General features: G+C 48.3%; 1 protein-coding gene and 1 pseudogene across 16 annotated transcripts in view; one reads left to right on the forward strand and one right to left on the reverse strand.

The window, feature by feature from the left end:
- Positions 1–3,378: 3,378 nt before the first annotated feature.
- Positions 3,379–3,952, reverse strand: LOC103790440 (mitochondrial carrier homolog 2 pseudogene; annotated as a pseudogene).
- Positions 3,953–8,644: 4,692 nt separating this feature from the next.
- Positions 8,645–14,617, forward strand: part of MED15 (mediator complex subunit 15) — an 85,099-nt gene continuing 79,126 nt past the window's right edge. For 12 of the 16 annotated variants that reach the window (XM_078341284.1, XM_008990220.4, XM_008990222.4 and 9 more), the window contains exon 1: positions 8,645–8,802. Coding sequence is in view for 13 of the 16 variants with exons in the window: in XM_008990220.4 (XP_008988468.2) it covers positions 8,735–8,802 (68 nt within the window). In the remaining 3 variants the exon portion in view is untranslated. The remainder of the gene's footprint in view (positions 8,803–14,617) is intronic. The other 4 variants (XM_008990221.5, XM_003735882.6, XM_078341256.1 and 1 more) reach the window with 1 other exon arrangement.

Genomic DNA, 14,617 nt, shown 5'->3' on the forward strand with positions numbered 1-14,617 from the left:
ATCACCTGAGGTCAGCAGTTCGAGACCAGCCTGGCCAACATGGTGAAACCCTGTCACTAGTAAAAATACAAAAATTAGCTGGGCATGGTGGTGCACGCCTATAATCCCAGGCAGAGGTTGCAGTGAGCAGAGATCAGGCCACTGCACTCCAGCCTGGATAACAGTGAGAATTAGTCTCAAAAAAAAATGAATCATGGGCCAGGCCGGGCGCAGTGGCTCAAGCCTGTAATCCCAGCACTTTGGGAAGCCGAGGTGGGTGGATCATGAGGTCAAGAGATCGAGACCATCCTGGTCAACATGGTGAAACCCCATCTCTACTAAAAATACAAAAAAAAATTAGCTGGGCATGGTGGCGCATGCCTGTAATCCCAGCTACTCAGGAGGCTGAGGCAGGAGAACTGCCTGAACCCAGGAGGCAGAGGTTGCGGTGAGCCGAGATCGTTGCACTCCAGCCTGGGTAACAAGAGCAAAACTCCGTCTCAAAAAAAAAGAACCACGGGCCAGCCATGGTGACTCACGCCTGTAATCCCAGCACTTTGGGAGGCTGAGGCAGGCAGATCACAAGGTCGAGATCAAGACCGTCCTGACTGACGTGGTGAAACCCTGTCTCTACCAAAAATACCACTGCACTCCAGCCTGGGCCAGAGAGTGAGACTCAGCCTCAAAAAAAAAAAGAGAAAAAATAAAAGAATCACATGGCTGGGTGTGGTGGCCCATACCTGTAATCCCAGCACTTTGGGAGGCTGAGGGCAGGTGGATCACTTGAGGTCAGGAGTTTGAGACCAGCCTGGCCAACATGGTGAAATCCCATCTCTACTAAAAACACAAAAAATTAGCTGAGTATGGTGGTGTTCGCCTATAATCCTAATTACTTGGGAAGCTGAGGCAGAAGAATCACCTGAACCCGGGAGATGGAGGTTGCAGTGAGCCAAGATTATACCATTGCACGCCAGCTTGGTGAGAGTAAGTAAGACTTCTCAAAACAAACAAACATGAATTGCTTGATGCATGGAAGTTAAAAAAAAAGAGGGAGGAACTTTTTTTTTTTTTTTTTTGAGACAGGGTCTTGCTTTGTCACCGAGGCTGGAGTGGTGTAAGGGTGATCTCAGCTCATTGGCCTCAACTTCCTGGGCTCAAGTGATCCTCCCACCTCAGCCTCCCAAGTATCTGGGACTACAGATGTGTGCCACCACACCTGGCTAATTTTATTTTTTTTAGAGATAAGGTCTTGTTATGTGGCCCAGCTGAAACCTTGTTTCTTGTTTTTTTTTTTTTTTTAACATGAGTTAATATTAGTCTAAGAATTATGTTTTTACCAATTTTTGATTTTTTTTTTCTCAGGGTCTCATCGTCTGTCACCCAGGTTGGAGTGCGGTGGCCAACTCATGGCTCACTATAGCCTCCAACTCCTGAGCTCAAGTGATCTTCTCACCTCGGCCTCCTGAGTTTTTAACGTATTTTTGGAAAATTATCCTATAGGCTGGGTGCAGTGGCTCTTGACTATAATCCCAGCACTTCGGGAGGCCAAGGTGGGCAGATCACCTGAGTTCGGGAGTTGGAGACCAGCCTGACCAACAAGGAGAAACTGTGTCTCTATTAAAACTATAAAAGTAACTGGGCGTGGTGGCACATGCTTGTAATCCCAGCTACTCAGGAGGCTGAGGCAGGAGAATCGCTTGAACCCAGGAGGCAGAGGTCTTGGTGAGCCGAGATCATGCCATTGCCCTCCAACCTGGGCAACAAGAGTGAAACTATCTCAAAAAAAAATTATCCTGTAATATTTGTAATGTGTGAAATTATATGAAATGTAAGAGCCTTAATATGTTTGTCCCTGAAACCCAGGATGCATTTCTATTTTTTCTCCAAGATTAAATATCAACATTCTCTCCCATAATCCTGTGCATCTCAAACTGTAGAAATGTCACAGTCCCTGCCCCACATCTTAAAATTAACATTCTCAGATCACAACAATAAGTCTTCTTTTCCCAAAGGGTTTGTCTATGGAAAAACATGGTGTTTCCTAGGCTCATATTTCCCTATCTTTGTAACATGCCCCAGCAGTCTATCCAAGAAGTGCATAATGGGGAGTAAGGAGGGCATCCACCAGCAAGACCACGGTTGTTGACAGCCGTAAGATTGGAGACAAGCACAAAGGGATAGGGCAACAAACTGGCAAAAAAAAAAAAAAGGCAAAAAAAGTCCTGTAGGCCTGGCATGGTGGCTCACACCTATAATCCCAGCAGGTGGGAGGCCGAGGCAGGTAGATCACCTGAGGTCAGGAATTCGAGACCAGGCTGGCCAACATGGTGAAACCCCATCGCTAGTAAAAATACAAAAAATTAGCAATGCGTGGTGTCACAGGCCTGTAATTCCAGCTACTTGGAAGGCTGAGGCAGGAGAATTGCTTGAACCCGGGAGGCAGAGGTTGCAGTGAGCCGAGATCATGCCATTGTACTCCAGGCTGAGCAACAGAGCCAGACTCTGTCTCAAAAATAAAAAATAAAAAAATCTGTGACAGTTTGAGAGTAACTCTTCATTTCATTCATGGTAGAAACCCCACAGGCAGCCGGGCGCAGTGGGCTCCTGCCTATAATCCCAGCACTTTAGGAGGCTGAGGCAGATGGATGACGAAGTCAAGGAGTTCAAGACCAGGCTGGCCAAGATAGTGACATCCTGTCTCTACTAAAAATGCTAAAATTAGGTGTAGTGGAGGGCGCCTGTAATCCCAGCTACTCAGGAGGCCAAGGCAGAGAATTGCTTGAATGTGGTGAACTGAGGTCGCACCCCCGCAATCCAGCCTGGGCAACAGAGTGAGACTCTGTCTCAAAAAAAATACGATAGGCTCGTCCAAAGGTAGTGAGTTATCTCAGCTGATTGTTCACAGTCAGTTACAGATCGAACTCCTTGTTCTACTCTTTCCCCGCTTCTCACTACTGCACTTGACTAGTCTTTAGGGGAAAAAAAAGGAAAAAAAATAAATTAGCTGGCCGTGGTGGCTCAAGCCTGTAATCCCAGCACTTTGGGAGGCCGAGGCTGGTGGATCACGAGGTGAAAAGATCAAGACCCTCCGGGTCAACATGGTGAAACCCCACCTCTACTAAAAATACAAAAAATTAGCTGGGCACGGTGGCGCGTGCCTGTAATCCCAGCTACTCAGGAGGCTGAGGCAGGAGAATTGCCTGAACCCAGGAGGCGGAGGTTGCGATGAGCCGAGATCGCGCCATTGCACTCCAGCCTGAGTAACAAGAGCGAAACTCCGTCTCAAAAAAAATAATAATAATAATAATTAATTAATTAATTAATTAAAAAATACAATAAAAGGGAAACCACACTGTCTATTGCATAGGTATCAACAAGGTAGGCTAGTGAGTCACACAGTCACAAAGAAATGATGTCACCTAGGGGGTGAGGAACAGGACCCAGGAAAAATCCTAGGATGCCATCTTCCTGATAGATGGTTAATATGGTGTCACAAAGTCCACAGAACTTGGATTCTCTGTCAATGAACTGTGCTGTAGATCTCAGAGTGAGCACATGGAAGGGATGTGATGAGGGCAGCAGCAGAACAACTGATCATCTCTTGAGCTGTTTCCTTGATAATTTAGTCAAAGGAAGACAAGACTTCTTTCTGTTCATATCCAGGTCCTAACTCCTGGCCCTTGTTACACTCCTGGTAATGCTGTAAAACTTTACTATGGACCACAGTTCCAAGGACCCCCAAACACAGTCATGGAATGAAGCTTGTGAACAACCCACGCCTCCCATCAATGCTGGCAATGTGCAGAGCATAACAAAGGAAAACAGAAAGCTGACATGCTTGCCACTCCAAAATAGTTTGTCCTATTGGAGAAAGAGGCTCATATCCCACCTGGATGAGCACTTTCATGTGCATGAGTCACTGGGACAGGATGGTGAGACCGGAGTTCAGGAGCACCTGACTGGCAAGCAGCATCTGCCGTGACGACACCTGTATTAGTCTGTTTTCATGCTGCTGATAAAGACATACCTGAGACTGGGAAGAAAAGAGTTAATTGGACTTACAGTTCCACATGGCTGGGAATGCCTCAGAATCATGGCGGGAGCTGAAAGGCACTTCTTACACGGCAAGGGCCAGAGAAAATAAGGAAGAAGCAAAAGAGGAAAGCCCTGATAACCCGATCAGATCTCATGAGACTTATTTACTATCACGAGAATAGAATGAGAAAGACCTGCAGCCATGACTCAATTACCTCCCCTGGGTCCCTCCCACAACACTTGGGAATTCTAGGAAATACAAATCAAGTGAGATTTCAGGGTGGACACAGCCAAACCATATCAGCACCTGTGGATAGACAGACCCAGTATGCATATGCATTTTTTTTTTTTTTTTTTGAGACAGAGTCTCACACTGTCGCCCAGGCTTGGGTGCATTGGCTTGATCTCAGCTCACTGCAGCCTCCCCCTCCTGGATTCAAGTGATCCTCCCACCTCAACCTCCTGGGATTACAAGCATATGCCACCATACCCTGCTAATTTTCGTATTTTTGGTAGAGATGGGGTTTGGCCATGTTGGCCAGGCTGCTCTTGAACTCCTGACCTCAAGTGATCTGCCCACCTGAGCCTCCCAAAGTGCTAGGATTACAGGCATGAGCCACTGCATCTGGCCCCAGGATGCATTTTGAAAGGCTGGATTTGGGACAATTTCTGAAACTATGCAGCAAGATGACACTGTCAACTTACATGTCCAAGAGTAGTGGAATGAGCAAGATGTGAGAGATCTCATAGATATGCCATAGGATGCTGATAATAAAATAGCCTTTTTGTTTTTTCTTTTGAGACGGAGTCTCCCTTTGTCACCCAGGCTGGAGTGCCCTGGTGTGATCTTGGCTCTCTGCAACCTCCACCTTGTGGGTTCAAGCAATTATCCTGCCACTACAGGCCCGCGCCCCCACGCCTGGCTAATTTTTGTATTTTTAGTAGAGATGGGGTTTCACCATGTTGCCCAGGCTACTCTGGAACTCCTGATCTCAAGTGATCCACCCATCTTGGCCTCCCAAAGTGCTAGGATTACAGGTATGTGTCACTGTGCTTGTCCCCCATTACAGTTTTTTTTTTTCTTCTTCTTTTTTTTTTCTTTTTATGATGGAGTCTCTGTCTGTTGCTAGGCTGGAGTGCAGTTGTGCAATCTTGGCTCACTGCAACCCCTACTTCCCAGGTTCAAGTGAGTCTCTTGCCTCAGCCTCCCAAGTAGCTGGGACTACAGGCACCATGCCCAGCTAAATTTTGTATTTTTAAGTATGGATGGGGTTTCACCATGTTGGCCAGGATGATCTCGATCTCTTAACCTCATGATCTGCCCGCCTTGGCGTCCCAAAGTTCTGGGATTGCAGGCGTGAGCCTCCGCGCCTGGCCCCCCCATTACAGTTTTTAAATGAACAGAGAGCACAAGAAAATTTACCAAAATATTGACAATGCTGCCTCTGGACGATGGGATTCATATGTTTGTTGCCTTCTAAAGTTTCTCCCATGTATGGCTTTTAGAAACAGTAACCACTCCCTACCTCCACATGCATAAGTGATTGGCTCCAGGCCAAACACACAGAGCAGTTACATCTGGCTGGTGCTAGGATGGAAGCAGGGCCAGGTCACCACCTCCCAGGGACTGAGTGCCAAAGCAAGGAGGAAGATCGGAGGAGTCCCCAGGTGAGGCTGTAGGGAGATAGCCACAGGCTCAAAAGGCTTGTGCTAAGCTTTCTAGGGGGAAGCTTAATCTGCCTGGGAAGCTTCCAGCTTCTACCTCCTGCAGAGCCCAGAATGGTGTCCAGGAAATATGTGGCCATTGAGTGGGACCAGTGTTGGCATGGTGGCCTGAAGGAACCCACAGGCTAGAGACATGCCACATGAGGGGTGAGGATCTTTCCAGAGATAAAGATCCCCAGAACATAGTGTGGGGTGCAGGTCTGGCCCTCTGCATACCCTTGGCTTCCTCCATCATTTATTCCTAGAGATCTAAACCATCAACATTCAGACTGGGGATCCTAGGAGGGTCTATATTGTCAAGAGGGGGCAAGTCCAATCCAGGATCAAGTTACCCATGGTTTCCCACTTTCCCTGTCTACCTTTCCAGGTCACCTATCCAGACTCTCACCAGGGATCACTGCCCTGGGTGTCATCAACCCAATGCAGGGACAAGTAGAAAAAGAGCTTTGGGGAAAATATCAAAGGGAGTAGTCAGTCACTCAATTTTATTGTGATGACAAACTCTTGGCAAAGTTCTGGGCCTCTCTCTGTCTGTGTTTGTGAATTATGTGTCTGTGGCTCCATCGACCACAGTGCAGAAGGGGAGAGCTGTCCTAAGGACCCTACTTACATGTTCTCTTTTTTTTTTTTGAGACAGAGTTCACTCTTGCTGCCCAGGCTGCAATGCAATGGCATGATCTCAGCTCACTACAACCTCCACCTCCTGGGTTCAAGCGATTCTCCTGCCTCAGCCTCCTGAGTAGCTGAGATTACAGGCATACACCACCATGCCCAGCTACTTTTGTATTTTCAGTAGAGACGGGCTATCACCACGTTGGTCAGGCTGGTCTAGAACTCCTGACCTCAAGTGTGAGCCACCGCACCTGGCCTAACATGTTCTCTTGATTTGCACAAGATATCCACCCTATTATTCCAAAAGCACCAGAAAATCTAACTTGCCAGAGGGTTTGACGGTGAGGACTGGCTTTGTCAATAAGGTTATGAGACCAATATTTCTCATAAATTTAATGAACATAATCTGCAGGGCCAAGAATCTAACAAAACATATCTGAAGCCCACATAGAATATAATATGCACCAGCAGTCATACTCTAAAAATGATTCACAGAGAAATATTTTATTTTTTCACTTTGTTTTTTTTTGAGACGGAATCTCGCTCTTGTCGCCCAGGCTGGAGTACAGTGGTACGATCTTGGCTCACTGCAACTTCTGCCTCCCAGGTTCAAGCTATTCTCCTGCCTCAACCTCCTGAGTAGCTGGGATTATAGGTGCCTACCACCATGCATAGCGGCTAATTTTTGTACTTCTAAGTAGAGATGGGGTTTCACCATGTTGGCCAAGTTGGTCTCGAACTCCTGACCTCAGGTGATCCGCCTGCCTCAGCCTCCCAGTGTTGGAGTTATAGGCATGAGCCACCTATTTTTTCACTTTTATTTATTGTTTAGAGTCAAGCTCTTGCTCTGTTTCCCAGGCTAGAATGCAGTGGCACAATCATAGCTCTCTGCAGCCTTGAACTCCTAGGCTCAAGCAATCCTCCCATCTCAGCGTCCTGAGTAGCTGGGATTACAGGCATGCACCGCCACACCTGGCTAATAATAATAACACTTTAGGGCCTGGCGCAGTGGCTCATTTCTATAATCCCAACACTTTGGGAGGCCAAGGCTGGTGAATCAATCACCTGTGGTCAGGAGTTTGAGACCAGCGTGACCAATGTGGTGAAAACCCATCTCTACTAAAAGTACAAAAATTAGCTGGTGTGGTGGTGGGCACCTGTAATCCTAGCTACTCAGGAGGCTGAGGCAGGAGAATAGCTTGAACCAGGGAGGTGGAGGTTGCAGTGAGCCGAGATCACACCACTGCACTCCAGCCTGGGGAACAAGAGCAAAACTCCATCTCAATTAATAATAATAATAATTTTGGGAGTATTAGAGCAGAAAATGTTTGAAAACGTGAACAGCTCTCACATCAACACAAGACCCGAAACCCTCGTCCATCTGGTGCTTGTGGACCACTTGGGCTCCAGATTTTCCTCACCTCATGTGCCTCCCCAGGGTAGCAGATGAAGTCCCCATAGTTCTGATGAGACAGAACCTTTACCTTCTTGGGAGCCGTGGTGGCTCCGGCCAGTTGTCCTGGCACTTGAGGAGGCAAAGCTATGAGTTCAAGGCCAACCTGAGCAACATAAGCTCTCATTGATTTAAAAAAAAAAAAGAACCTTTACATTCCTAAAAGTATACTCAGGCCTCCATAACCCCTCATCCCACTTTCAGTTCGCTCACCTTCATCTAACAAGTTTGTCTAACGTCTGGCCTCCTAGGCCAGCTAGGCTGAGATCTGGGACATGGCTGCTGGTCAAAGGGGAAAGCCCATGTCTAAAAATTAATAAACGTGGTTTAGGGTCCTCACACCCCCAAACCCAAAATACAGCCATTGGTGGGATGTGAGATTCAAAAAAATCAAATAGCATAGTGGTGATGAGAGTCCATCTGGTCACTCTTCGGATGCGGTGCTAGCAAGCAGTCGCAGGAAAGCAGAGCCCAGATCACGTTGCACTGGCACAGTACCTGGCACACAGTAGGTACCCACACATATTTGATAAACACTCTTCCTAGCATTACTATAGATAGTTGGCAGCTTGGCTCGGCATCCCGGTTGGGGTCTGGATCTAGGGTCGCAGAAAATGCAGTCGGTCAGGCGCAGCCTGCCGCGGGAGTGCCTGCCCTGTCCGCCAGCTGCACTGGAATAGGGTCGTGTGGCTCCCAGCCAGACGGAACTGAAACAGCCTCGCCTTTGGCGGTGAACTCCATTTTCCACAGGCCTGTGCGCGCGACTCCATTTCCCACAACCCCCCCTTCACTTCCGGCGCCGCCGAGGCGCCGTGGACGGCTTCCGGGTTTGGGCCTGGCACTGTGGCTGAGGCGGCGGCGGCGGCGGCGGCGGCGGCGGCGGAGGAGGAGGAGGAGAGGGCTACGGGCGGCGGGAGCTGGGGAGCAGGCATGGATGTTTCAGGGCAGGAGACCGACTGGCGGAGCACCGCCTTCCGGCAGAAGCTGGTCAGTCAAATGTGAGTAGTGGTCGGCACAGGGGGCCGGATTGCCGGGCCTTCCTCCTTCGTGTGGCGGGCGAGGCCAGGGCCGGACCCGTGAGAGACTTAGGGCGCCGGGGACCCGCGTGGGTCCCAGGGCGCGGGGCTCCGCTGTCTGTTCCCTCCGTTCCCGACATGGACTGCTCTTTAACTTTCCTGGGCCGAGCTGTGCAAAGCAACGAGCCCTGGGTTATGAATCATCGCCCTGAGCTTTCTCATTCGTCATTTGTGTGCTCTGGATGCAGACTTTCCTCCGCTTTTTGAAGCTCACTGAATAAGGAAAGGGAGAGAGGCAGCCGCCTGTAGTGAGTTTAGCAGGGCTGGGTGCTTCACGGTTTCTCTTCCAGAAAAGCGCATCAATAGTGAGAGAAAGTGATGAGAGGAGGGTGGATGGAAGGTGAGATCGGGGGTGGGACGGAGGATCTAAGGGTCACCCCCACACACAAGGAATGTGGACTTTGCCAAAGGATGGCAGGAAGCCTGTGTCAGGAAGCGATCATCGTTTCTGGATGAAGGAGTGAAGAGCTGGGGTCAGGGGCCCCGCCCAGAGGAACTCCAGCCCCTTGCCACCGACCGCTTGTTTATGTTAGCAGTTTTGAACTGAGCTTACTGGCGTGTTGTGCTCGCCACAGATTCGCCCGAGACACAGCTCCTTCCTGAGGGATTGCATCGTCGGTAAAGGAACAGTCGTTGTGCAGTCTTGTCAGTCTGTAATGTGTATACCGCAGGGGCTTCTTGCGAAGCGGCGGTTAACTTGAGCAAACCCAGGGGCAGTCTAGTGAGTAGGTGAGAATAAATTGAGTCCTAGAAAGACAAGTAGGAGTGTGAATAGCCACCATTCCAAGCTGAGGAATCAGGAAACACGAGCATCTACTGTGTGGAGGGAGGAACTTGTAGGCTGAGAGTTCTGGAGCTTCAGGAGTAAGGGAGCTCAGGAGATAATGGAATGAGGGTGAACAGATACTAGCACTTTAGTGGGGTGGGGGGTAGGTTGTGCCAAGGAGTTGAGCCTGTGTTTGACATGTGGCATTCTTTGAGGTAGTGAAATGCCAGTGTTGGGAATATCTCTACAGTCCCTGGAGATAGATAAAGGACAGAGAAGGGAGACCACTTAAGCCATTAAGAGAGTTTGAACATTTGGAGGGAGTGGCGAACCTGTCCTTTTTCATCCTTGTATTCCCAGGACTAGCTCACTGCCTGCCACATTGCTCCATAAAATGGTTGTGGAATGATCTAGTCAGGCGGGAGATTATAAAGGCCAGCATTAGATAGTGGTAGAAACTGAAAGAGGAAGACAGATTCCAGAGGAAGGGGAATGTAGACAATTCTTGATGACTAACTGAATGGAGGGGGGTTGGGTGTGGGGTGGTAAAGCATTGTGGAAGGAAGGAAACCAGGCTGAATGCTGGGAAGCCTTACAGTACAGTGGAAGGAGTAGAGACTGTAGAGTTATGAGCTCTGGGCTTTGGGAAGAATAGCCTTGGGATATTTCTGGGGATGCTGCACAATCAGTGAACAGTGTTTTACTGATGCACTATAGTTATCTATAGGTGAAATCTTGAGAGATAACTCACTTCAGGGTTCCTGCAAGAAAAGCCCCCAGGGCAAGGGTTCTTTGGGAAAGCCCAGAATTTAAGAACTGGAAGGGTGAGTTGTCATCAAAGAAAATAGGGGCAGGGGAAGTGTTAGAGGGCTGAGGGGGTGACTGAAGGTTTTATAGGGGTTGAGAGTGACTGGATATTTTATAACTTAGCTTTATTTTGCTTCCAGGTGAATTCAGTCTCTCTCTTTTTTTTTTTTTTTTTGAAATTACTGTTGTGTATTTCCTTATTGCTGCTCTAACAAATTACCACAAGTTTGGCATCTTAAAACAACACACATTTGGCCAGGGAGGTGGCTCATGCCTGTAATCCCAGCACTTTGAGAGGCTGAGGTGGGCAGATCACAAGCTCAAGAGATTGAGACCATCCTGGCCAACATGGTGAAAGCCCATCTCTACTAAAAATACAATAATTAGCCGAGAGTGGTGGCAGGCTCCTGTAATCCCAGCTACTCAGGAGGCTGAGGCAGAAGAATCACTTGAACCCAGGAGGCGGAGGTTGCAATGAGCTGAGATCATGCCACTGTACTCCAACCTGGTGACACAGCGAGACTCTGTCTCAAACAAACAACAACAACAAAAACCCCAAAAAACAACACACATTTTTCATCTGATAGTTTCTGTAGGTCAGAGATCCTCTGTTTAGGGCCTAACGAGGCTGAGATCAAGATGTTGGCAGGGTGCATTTCTTACCGGAGGCCCTGGGGTGGAACCTGCTTGCAAGCCCATTTATGCTATTGGACGTATTCAGTTCCTTGTGCTTGGAGGACTGAGGTGCCCTTTTCTTACTGGCTGTTAGCCAGTAGTCAGTCTTTGTCCCCAGAAGCTCCCCTGTTCCTTCTCATGCTTTCTACGTGTGTTCCTCCAGCCAGGGCCAGTTCTTCTGCCACATCTCTCTGATTTCAGCTGGAGAAACTATCCTGCTTTTCAGGGCTCCAATTAGTGCATCTGGAGAAGCCAGGGTAATCTCTTTATTTTAAAGTTTGTAATTTAAATTACATCTGCAGAATTCATTTTGCCATATAATGTAGCAAACTCACAGGTTCTAGGGATTAGGGACAAGAGGGGCATTCTCCTACCACAGCCGGGAGGAGCACTTTCAAAGGTTGCTTTTTCCAGGTGATGTGGGTGTGCAGTGTGGGTGTTGGAAGTTCTCAGATTTGTTTTCTCTCTAGGGTTCACTTTCCCTCCAGGGTTTACTTTGAAAGTTGTGATTCTTGGTGACTTGATTTATTGTGCTCATAGGGTTAAGAAAAGATTTGATTTAAAAATCGATTTGCATTAGAATTCTGGACATATCTTTAACTCTTAAATTGCTCCTCTCTTTTTACACTGTTGTTTAAACTTGACCATTTTAGGAAATGCTTTGTACCCAAGTAATTTATAGTTGATGAAGGGATAGAGGAAGTATCTTGGCCAGGCACCGCAGCTCACACCTGTAATCCCAGCACTGTAAAAGGTTGAGGTCTGGGATTACTTGAGTCCAGGAGTTTGAGACCAGCCTAGACAACATAAAAAAAATACAAAAATTAGCTAGGTGTATGGTGGCATGCACCTGTAGAGGCTGAGGTGGTGGGAATCATTTGAGCCTGGGAAGTCGAGGCTGCAGTGAGCCATGATCACACCACTGTACTCCAACTTGGGCCATAGAGCGAGACCCCGTCTCCAAAAACAGAATGAATGAGGCCGGGCGTGGTGGCTCACGCCTGTAATCCCAGCACTTTGGGAGGCCGAGGTGGGCGGATCACGAGGTCAGGTGATTGAGACCATCCTGGCCAACATGGTGAAACCCTGTTTCTACTAAAATACAGAAGTTAGCTGGGTGTGGTGATTAGTGCCTGTAGTCCCAGCTATTTGGGAGGCTGAGGCAGAAGAATTGCTTGAACCCAGGAGGCAGAGGTTGCAGTGAGCTGAGATTGCATCACTGCACTCCAGCTTGGCGACAGAGCAAGACTCCATCTCAGGAAAAAAAAAAAAAAATAGAAATCATGTTAAGTTTTGACAGAGGAGAAAGCATCTGATGGTTAGTTCTCTGTCTCTACCAAGAGCCTAGGGAACAATGCCCTAGAGCATGATCTAATATATAGTCTAGTATCCTGGCTTCCACTGAGAGAAAGGGATTTTGAGTTGAGGCTGGCTATGACTAGACAGCCATTGCAGGGACTGTCCTATTCACCCTCTTAGCCCTCCACTGCCTCCACCTCATCTGGGCTGTGTGGTCTTCCGCTCTCTTCCCAGTGTCATCCTTCTTCCCCCAACAGCACAAGTGAGGGTAAGGCCTAAAGTAAAGCCACTGTGTTGCTGCAAAAGAATCAGTGACTTCTGTTAGCATTAGAATAAAACTCCAGATGTCCCATTCTCCCAGCCCCTCACCCTGACCTGGTGTAGTCACCTCTTCTACCCCACCCTGTTCTCACCTCTCTGGTCTTTCAGCTTCCTGAACGTTCTAAGCTTCTTTTTTTGGGGACGGAGTTTCGCTGTTATTACCCAGACTGGAGTGCAATGGCATGATCTCGGCTCACCGCAACCTCCGCCTTCTGGGTTCAGGCAATTCTCCTGCCTCAGCCTCCCGAGTAGCTGGGACTACAGGCACCCACCACCATGCCCAGCTAATTTTTGAATTTTTAGTAGAGACGGGGTTTCACCTTGTTGACCAGGATGGTCTCAATCTCTTGACCTCATGATCCACCCGCCTTGGCCTCCCAAAGTGCTGGGATTATAGGCATGAGCCACCGCACCCGGCCAGCTCTTTTTTTTTGAGACAGGATCTTGCTCTGTGACCCAGGTTAGAGTGCAGTGGCGTGATTATAGCTCACTGTGGCCTTGACCTCCCAGGCTTGAACCATCCTTCCACCTCAGCCTTCTGAGTAGCTGGGACTACAGGCACACACTACCATCACTACTATGCCTGACTAATTTATATATTTTTTGTAGAGATGAGATTTCACCATGTTGTCCAGGCTGGTCTTGAACTCCTGGTTCAGGTGATCCTCCCTACTCAGCCTTCCAAAGCGCTGGGATTGCAGGTGTGAGCCACCGTGCCTGGCCCCCAAACTCTTTCTTTTTAACCTATTTATTATCAAGTGTTTAAGGTATTCAAAAATGAGTAGACTCCTTCCCCCCATGACTATATTCATGACTAGCTCCTTCTCCTTTTAAGTGTCTGCTCAGTATCAGGTACTCAGAGGATGCATCCCTGCTTGAGCTTGCCTAAAGTGGGTCACCACCTCTAATATGTTGTTGTTTTTTTTCCTTGTTGCCCAGGCTGCAGTACAATGGCACGATCTTGGCTCACTGCAACCTCCCCCTGCTGGGTTCCAGCGATTCTCTGCCTTAGCCTCTCGAGTAGCTGGGATTATAGGCACAGTCCACCACTCCTGGCTAATTTTGTATTTTTAGTAGAGATGGGGTTTTTGCATGTTGGTCAGGCTGGTCTCGAACTCCTGACCTCAGGTGATCTGCCCACCTAAGCCTCCCAAAGTGCTGGGATTGCAGATATGAGCCACTGTGCCAGGCTGATATGTTTTATCTCAGCCCTTTTTAGTTTCCCATAGGACCTCAGACCCATGAAGCTTGGTATCTGGTATATAAAACACTTGTTGAAGAGTAGAAGAGTATTTTCTTGGGGGCTGTGTGAGCCACCTCTTGTATTACAGTGGCTTTCTTTCTTTTTTTTAAGAGACAGGCTCACTCTGTCACTTAGGCTGGAGTGCAGTGGTATGATCATAGCTCACTTGCAGCCTCAATCTCCTGGACTCAAGTGATTTTCCCATGCAGTAGTGTTCTTTACCTGAACCAGTGTACATTGTAAAGCCCTGGTGCCCCTGCTTTCTCCGCTTGTTACCCTTTCTTGTTTTCTTTTCCTGAGACAGAGTTTTGCTCTTGTTGCCCAGGCTGAAGTGCAATGGTGCGATTTTGGCTCACCGCAACCTCTGCCTCCCAGGTTCAATCGATTCTCCTGCCTCAGCCTCCTGAGTAGCTGGGATTACAGGCATGTGCCACCACGCCTGGCTAATTTTCTATTTTTAGTAGAGATGGAGTTTCTCCATGTTGGTCAGGCTGTTCTCCAGCTCCTGACCTCAGGTGATCTGCCCACCTCAGCTTCCCAAAGTGCTAGGATTACAGGCTTGAGCCACTATGCCCGGTCTAGCCTTTCTTAATCATATTCCTCATCTGTGAAATGGTAGGAGGCTA

This window comes from Callithrix jacchus, chromosome 1 (assembly GCF_049354715.1).
Source record: "Callithrix jacchus isolate 240 chromosome 1, calJac240_pri, whole genome shotgun sequence".
NCBI classification, from domain to species: Eukaryota; Metazoa; Chordata; class Mammalia; order Primates; family Cebidae; genus Callithrix; species Callithrix jacchus.